This window comes from Carlito syrichta, unplaced genomic scaffold, assembly GCF_000164805.1.
Source record: "Carlito syrichta isolate Samal-C Ts95f unplaced genomic scaffold, Tarsius_syrichta-2.0.1 Scaffold316274, whole genome shotgun sequence".
Taxonomy (NCBI): domain Eukaryota; kingdom Metazoa; phylum Chordata; class Mammalia; order Primates; family Tarsiidae; genus Carlito; species Carlito syrichta.
In genome coordinates, this window is record NW_007260370.1 from 205,456 (window position 1) to 214,259 (window position 8,804).

General features: G+C 43.2%; 1 protein-coding gene across 1 annotated transcript in view; it reads right to left on the reverse strand.

The window, feature by feature from the left end:
• The window catches only part of SAMD5 (sterile alpha motif domain containing 5), a 47,194-nt gene that overhangs the window by 37,687 nt on the left and 703 nt on the right, over window positions 1-8,804 (reverse strand). Inside the window, exon 2 of the mRNA XM_021706982.1 lies at window positions 8,694-8,804. Coding sequence (XP_021562657.1) covers window positions 8,694-8,804 — 111 coding nt within the window. The remainder of the gene's footprint in view (window positions 1-8,693) is intronic.

Below are 8,804 nucleotides of genomic sequence, written 5' to 3' on the forward strand. Positions count from 1 at the left end.
CTCTGCAAAACAAATAATTAGTTGCATGTGGTGACGTGCCTGTAGTCCTCACTATCCTGGAGGCTGAGGCAGGAAGATCACCTATGCCCAGGAGCTAGAGGCTGTGCTGAACTGTGATTGTGCCCCTGCACTCCAGTCTGGGTAACAGAATGAGACCCCAGCTCAATAAAATAAAATAAAATAAAAGACATCACAGTCGTCCATTACATTGATAACATTATGTTGCTTGGACCTAGTGATCTAGATGAAGCAACTACTTTTGACTTATTGGTAAGAGATTTGCATGTTAGAAGGTAAAAAGTCGGTCCAAAAAAAATTTAAGGACTTCAGTGAAATTTTCAAGCACCCAGTAGTTTGGGGCATATCAAGATATCCCTTCTAAGGTGAAAAAACATTGTTTCATCTGGCTTTTCCTATAACTGAGGAGGAGGCATAATCCTTTTTGAGCCTCTTTGAATTTTGGAGGCAACACATTCCTCATTTGGGTATGCTACACCAACCCATTTACTGAGAGACTCCAAAAGCTGCTAGATTTGAGTGGGGCCCAGAACAAAAGAAGGCCCAGCAACAGGTCCAGGCTGCTACCTATGCAAGTTGCTCTGCCACTTGGCCACATGATCCAGAGGATCCAGTTTTGCTGGAAGTGTCAGTATGAGATAGGGATGCTCTTTAGAGCCTTTGGTGGGCCCCTATAGGTGACTCACAGGGCAGAATTTTAGAGCAAGGCGTGGCAACATCTTCATCTTGGACTTCTAGCCTCCAGAATTGTGAAAGAATAAACTTCTGTTGTTTTAAATGCTCGGTTTGTGGCACTTTGTTACAGAAACTCTAGGCAACTGATACAAATTTTGTTTTCATGAGTTCACAAGTATTAGTTCATCTCATTTTCAGCACAACCCTATGAGGTGGTCACTAGTGATGCCCACCTTTCACAGAGGAGCCAACAGTGAACAAGCATGGAGCAGAGCTGGGACTTGAACACTGCCATCTGGTTCTGCGTCTATGCTCTTAACCACGACACTACGGGGCATGATAATTAACGTTTGCAAACTTGCCACTGTACGCTTACTATACAAAAAACTGAACCTTGGCATATCAGTGTCTCCCAGTTATGTTCATGCCGATGTGTTGTTGTGTCTTGCTGAGTAGTATTCATTATTGTTGTTGCATGCTTTTGTGTGCCATTGCGAGAATGTTGGAGCTTGAATTAGAGCAAGGGACAAACATTAAATTTCTTGTTAAACTTGGCAAGAGTGGAAGTGAAATCAGGGACATGTTAGCCCGACTTTATGGTGATAATGACATGAAGAAAATGACAATGTATAAATGGATCAAACTTGTTTCTCAGAAAAGAGAAAGAGTCACTGATGGAGAGAGGTCAAGACGGCTAGCAATGTGCAGAACTGAAGAAAACATTGCAAAAATTCATCAAATTGTGCATCAAAATCATGAGGGGACTAAGAGAAGCATAGCAGACCAAATAAGCATTCATAGAGAAACAGGAAAATCTCAACTGAAAATCTAGGCATGAGAAAGGTGAGTGCAAATATGGTCCCAAAGGAGCTCTTGCATCATGACAATGCACCAGCTCACACAGCACTGTCCCAGGAGGGAGTTCTCAGCCAAGAAACAAATAACTCTCCCTATTCACCTTGCCCCAATTACTTTTTTTTGTTTGTTTATTTTTATTTATTTATTTTTTATATATATTTTTTATTTTAAAGATGAGGGGTACAATTCAGGATTAGGCATACAAGTGGATACGGACATCTCTCAAAAGAAGATATATAGGCAGCCAATAGACACATGAAAAAGGGCTCAGCCTCACTAATCATCAGAGATATACAAATCAAAACCACACTTGAGATACCACCTAATCCCAGTAAGAATGGTTAGCATTAATAAAACAAACAACAACAGACGCTGGAGAGGATGCAGAGAAAAGGGAGCACTTCTACATTGCTGGTGGGAACGTAAACGAGTGCAACCTCTATGGACAACAGTGTGATGATTTCTAAAAGAACTAAAAAATGACCTTCCCTAGACCCAGCAATTCCCCTACTGGGAATATACCCAGAGGAACTCAAATCATTCTTCAAAAAAGATACCTGCACATGCATGCTTATTGCAGCACTGTTCACAATAGCAAAATCATGGAACCAACTGTGCTGGCCATCGAAACTGGACTATGATAAAAAAATGTGGTACATTTATATGATGGAATATTATGTAGCCATAAAGAAGGGCTTTTTTCTTTACTCAAAAATAAAGGGAATATTGAAAGAAAGACATTTTGATGACATTCAGGACATCAAGGGTAATACGAATATGGTTCTGATGGCCATTCCAGAAAGAGAGTCCCAAAATTGCTCTGATAGGTGGACTGGATGCTGGCATCAGTGGATAACTTCCCTCAGGAAATACTTTGAAGGTGACCACAGTGATATTCAGCAATGAGGTATGCAGCACTTTTTCTAGGATGGGTGTGAACTTAATTGTCAGACCTCATATAGAGTCAGCAGAAAGCATTACTATGAATGCATAACACTACTCTTACTTGGATGAAGTCACAGGCTGCCAAAACTCACAGAAACCATGTTTTCTTTGTTTGATAGATGGGCACTGATTCTAGGCTCTTGATGGCAGGTATCACACTAAGGAGAGTAAGTGATTTAGTGTGAGAATTGGGGGATGCCTACAATACCTACTAATATGTCAGATTCCATGATAAGTGAATTATTTTGTTAATGGTGGCTGGCCCTCCAGTATAGTCTGGACTTTCATGACACTGAGATTGAGCATCTCTTTCAATTTCACACCTTGGTGTCTCACTGGCCCTGCCCTTGTCCCCACCCTGCAGCAGAGGTATTCTTTTTAAATGTCCTGCAGGGAGTAACATTTCAACTCCCAGTTCTTCTTCGATAACACTTAAGGAACAAACATATTTTGATTTTAAATTTCATCATTAATTATCTTTACTCAAGTTTTAACCAGAGTTGACGCTCTGTTTAACATTTGAAAACAACACAAGCACACCATTCTTCAATCCTTGATGTTTGTAGAAATAACATTCAACTTTGATGTGGTGTGACTACCACACACCAGGCACTAGGTTACAGTTCGCCCTATAGAAGTTGGGATCACTCCTTATTCTAATCCTAATCCTAGCACATGGCATGTGCTCAGTATTGTTAAATGGAAGGAAGAAAAGATGAATGGGTGAATGGACAAGTAGATGAGTGGCCATACAGCTGGATGATGGAAGGATAGAAAGATGGAAGGTAGATGGTTGAGGCTCACTTATTTGGGAACTCCACAGCCAAACTGTAAGGAGAAGAGAAAGCAACAGCCATCCCCACCCCCAACCACTACCACCAGCCAAGCTCTTGTATCCTTTTTCTCCCCTTCTTTCTCCAGTGTTCCGAGCAGGCATTGAAAACAAACAAACAAGCCTAGAAGGAGCTAGGTTAAGGATATTTGAGGACACTGATTGAGTTGGAGAAAACTGAAGTTTACCAGTGTCCAACCTGTCCCTGTTAATGTCACGAAGTCAGAAGGAATTCCTGGGAGAAGGCATGTTTATTGTCATTTCATCTTCTGCCAAGACCCAAGGCAAAACTCCAAAGGACACAAGCACATCTTTGCCAACCTCTCTCTTTCCCTTCTAAATACTTCGCTCTGGCCTCAGACATCGAAGTTACCTCTGTGTCTCCAAATTCTTTCATCCCAGGTCAAAATATCTATAAATAGCCTTATTACCACAAGAGTCTTATTACTTAATTAAATTCACACTTAGGTGTGAATGAATATCAACACTCCTACAACAATATTAAATAATGTTATGCTAATGCAAATAATTTTCATTGGAAGATGTGGCAAGGAGCAGCTTTTCAGTGAAAAAATCTAGAAGACTCCCCCACCCACCCTTAGACCTGCCTTCTGCTTTGCCAAGTCTGCCAGAAATAAAATACCTTTACAGCACCATAACCTTCATACTTGCTACAACCCCCCCAAGAATTAACATCATAGAACTCAACAAAACATCACACCTAACCTGTAATCTGCACCCCAAATACATGAATGGTGAGGGTATCTTCTATATGTGCACAATCATGTATAATCCTATAGATTCTCTTGTATAATGTTTACATTCATGTATAGTCATAAACACCAGAGCATCATATCTAACATTTGTATATTAACACCGTGTTCCCTCTAAACCTCTTATTTCTCCATCTCCCCCCTCACTAGTACCATCTGGTCACACAGAGAAATGCATGCTCTTTGGTATAACCCTTACAAAGTTCCCAGTCTCCTGATCCTTCCCTCCTCCCTTCCCTCAATCGCAGGGGAGGTGCTCCCCTCACACTGGAAGTGGAAGTGAGCCTATCCTTCCCTTATGTACCCTGGGCACTATTCCGGCCCACCTCCTCCAGGACCTTGGTCTCCTGGGTTGTCCGTCACTATCTCCTTTCTCCGGCTACCTCCCTCCAACATTCAGACATGCTCTGAACACAAGCAAACCCACAAAATCCTTCCCTTGACTCAGTCTTCCTCAAGCTGCAGCCTTCATCCTATCTTCTCAGTCAAACTTTATCTAAAAACTGTGCATGCTCCCTGTCTCCACTCTCACCGGTCCCATCATCTAACCTGCTGTGACAAAGGTCCTCGATGGTGTGGTCGCTACCCCCCTAGAAGTGAGTCTGTTCTTGTTTTTCTGGTCATTATTCTGGAAATGCCTCCTGAGTATTACTACTTCCAGTGGCTTCCAGAACATTCCTTCCCCTGCTTTCTGCCCACCTCTCTGCGCACCCTTTTCAGCCCCTCTTGGAGTTTCCTCTTCGTCTACCCACCTCTAAAATCCTGGTATCTTCCAGAATTCAGTCCTGGTCCCTTCCCCCTCCTCCCTCTTTGGCTCAATCATAGACACTGCTTCAGTGTGTTGACAAGTCCCAAATCTGTATCTTTTGCTCCAAATCTCTCCTCTGCGCCACAGCTTTATTTCCAGTTGCCAACTAGACAACCACAAGGGGACACCACATCTGACACTCTGTAGGTTTAAATCTGAAGGTAACATCTTTCTCCCACAAACTTGCTGTTTTCCTGGGTCTCCTACCTCAGGCAACAGCACCACTGTATTAAGCCAGTAATCTGCATATCATCCCAGTCTCTCTCCCCTTGTACCCTACTATCCAATCATTGAGTTCTGTCAACTCTCCCTCCACTGTTCTTAGTCAATTGTCATATGAAGTCTAGGCCACCAGCATCTCTCTCCTGACACCACAACAACTTCCTAATTGTTTGCTCTGCCTCTAGTCAGCATCTGTCAATAGCTCCCTTCCACTCTCTAGATACACTCCAAACTCCTCAACAGAACTTCAAGGCCATCCAGGACCAGGCACTACCCTACCCATCTCTCCATCTCTTACCACTTCCTCCCAGCATTCACTGAGTCAGTCAAACAGAATCCATTTGCAACCATGTTCCATGCTAAACTTCCTCCCTTTTCTGGCCGTTGCATATACTGTTCTCTCTGTCTAGAACACTCTTTCCCTTTAGATCCTGCTCCTCTTCAGGCTAAATCTGCTCACCCTTCAGTTCTGAGGTCACATGACAGTTCTAGAGAAAGCCTGCTGTGGTTCCAGTTCTCTGTGAACTAGATTAGATGCCACCGCTCATGGCATCTTGTGCTTCCCAGCAAGACAATCATCCCACTTTATCATTATTGTTCATTCCTTATGTTATGTCTTTCCTGTTGGACTCTATGTGCCCAGAGGGCAGAGCCTGGAGGCCCACAGAAGGTGTGGCATAGAGAGACTTGGTAAAAAAAAAAACTATATTGTCCCCATTTTGCAATGGTACAAATCCCAGTGGTCAGAGATGCTACATGCAGGGCAGAGAGGGACTCTTCAGCATCATTTCATTTCTGGTTTTCCAAAGCTATAGACTTCCTTTGGGAAGTGAAATTTTTTTACACATTGTAACTCACTGATCTCTAACCCAGGCTAACTTAATGACTACCGGTGCAAATCCTACAATCCTGTTAGGGAATTCTTGGAAAAATTCCTCAACTTACTTTCCTCTGTAAAAGACCCACTACTCTTGATCACCTTTGGGATAATCCATCTTTAATCCATCTAATATTCTCAGCAAAGTACAAAATCACAGGTGTCAATGATGTAATGACTGCAGAGGATGTGGAAGCCCATTCCACTCAGCTGAACTCCAGTGCACATGGTGAACACTAGGCATTCTGATCATGACAGAGCCGAGGAGTATGGAGAAATTCGGATGTGGATGACATTTTAAAGAAAAGGTCCTAGCACTGGTCATGAAGAAACAAGCTGCACAGAAAACAGATTCTTATTTAAAATCTAAGACTTAAGAGGCCATGCACACATAAGCAGCAAATTTAGAATGACTAGCGTGATCTGGTGCTACACACCTGGATACTCAGTTTCCTGTACACTGATTGCATTTCAGTTCCTATTTCAATGTGTATTTTTTCTTTCTTACAATAAAGTCTGTCAGCTCCAATGTTTTTGGTCCCAGCTGGAGCAACCATGAAGGAGCTAATGAAAACACTTCTACTCTGACTGTATTCTTCCATTCGTTTGAGAAGGAGAATTAAATATGCATAGAAAGTGAACAGAGGCGTATCTTTATTATCAAACATTATTGTTATGGGATTTATATAAAAGCAAAGTTGACTGAAATAATTCTTTACATGGGAAGTAAGTAGTGTTGCAACGCGAGTTGAAATGTTCTTAAATAAATCGCACTTATGCAGATACACTACCGTACCACTCATTGATCTAGGCAGGAGACCACAGTTCAAAGCCTATACTCAGACGTTTCATGTCCTTAAAATCCTTATTGGCTCCTAAATTTGATATTTAGGACTGTCTTTTTTGCTTTTTAAGAATCAGAGTAAAAATTTGTCACTTCATGAGCACCCCTATCACCTCCAGTCCCATCACACAGCACTTTTCCTGAAACCAAAGCAAGCCCTGTAGTGACATACCTTGGTGTCTGCAGCCCTTTCTGGTCAGGGCTTGAACTGTGCCCCCACTATGCGTGCAGGCACTCTCATTTTCTCAGCCCAAGCCTATCTGACTTCCTGGGATGTTAGTAACCAACATCTAACTGGCTTCGACATCCCTTGACCTGTTGTGTCCAAGATCAACCTCTACACTGATGACCAAGTGCTTGTATCCACATTAGACAGACCTGCAGATTCAACTGCCTGGGAGAATGGTGTTCTCCTCTCCTTTCCCACTCCAGGAATAATTCAGTAGCTCAGTCAAGAGTGAGTAACTGGAACATGTGTTTAATTTGAGGCAATCTGTCCTCCTAACTTGCCCTGTTGATATCATCCTCCTTAGAAAACCAATTAATTTATACTCGCAAGCAGGTTATCTGAATTACCTATCTCACCTGCAAAATAACAGATAATATTAAACCCCTTATTTCCTTCTGCCCTAGGTGTTGTTATCTACTTTTTACAAAGCTTTCCCTTGAACTTCCTTTAATCTAGGCACAATGACCTTTACCTAAGACTGTAAAGCAAAACCATGAGGGCCCAAGACGCCCACACAACGTTGAGATCATCTGCATTTCCTGTTAGGATGTTGTTCTTGCACACCTCCTCACCAGCGGAGTATCTCTTTCATCATGTTCTCCCTAAGCTTCTCTAAGTCTTGATTCTCAAGCTGAGGTGCTCAGTCAAATGAAGGCCCACTTCTCAGACAGCTGCAGAAACCTAAACTGAACAGACTTAGGGCCAGAAGCAGGGCTCTGGGGGAAAGTTAACACTTTCTGTAAACTATGCAAAGCCCACTCTACCTCTCAGAACTCCCAGCCTCCTCTGAGGTCCCTGTGCAGAGAATCCCTCTCTGGGTCACTTCCTTGTGCTCTGTCATCTTCTCCCAAACGCGGGTCCACACAGAATATTTAGAAGTCACTTCATTCCCATCTGTATGAATAATACACCAAACTCATGACAGCACAGACCTCTGAAGCACACTCTGTGCCCTTATTATCTCCACTGTCCTTAGCATTTTAGTAAAGTTTAGAAACTTATCTCAAGTCGACTGACACGTGTTTCCTTAACTTTCCCCCCTAGAATTTCCCCAACCAGGACCCTAGAATATCAATGGTACACTTCTCAAATTTACAGCAGGGCTAGGATTCAGTTTTATGGAATTGAGAGAGACAGACCACGAAATCTCACTCTTTAAAGAGTTTGCCAATTTTCCTTGGGAGCAAATTTTTCAAAACTCAAAAAAGGAAAGAAAAGAAAAAAAGATCGAAAAAAAATGTAGGTCTTAATCATTTTCCTGGTACCCTTCAGACCGAAACACTACTACAGGGGACATTAGGAATTTGCCTTTGCTACCAGGAGAAGCACCGCGATTCTAACTCTTGACAAGAGAGCACTGGAGGCTACCCGGAACCAGACTTAACACACCTGGGTGCGGGATCGCGCCTTACCAACCACAGGTAACACCAGGCAGAAAGGAATAGAGAGCGAATACAGAAAGGAAACAGGAGAGCGACCCAGACACCCAAAGCATCCTGGCCTCCCTGTAGTCCCCTGGAATGAGCTGCCAAGCCTGGGCACGGCCGCTGGACCGCGTCCCCTCCCGCCGCGCGTTCCGTCCACCCCCTCGCCCCCCGTGGCACCTCCTTACCTTGCGGGAGTACGGGGGTTTGCTCAGGTGGATGCCGTCGCGGACGAGCTTATCCCTGATCATGATCTTCAGCTTCAGTTTAGGGTAGCTCACCAGCTCCCTGCTGCGGGG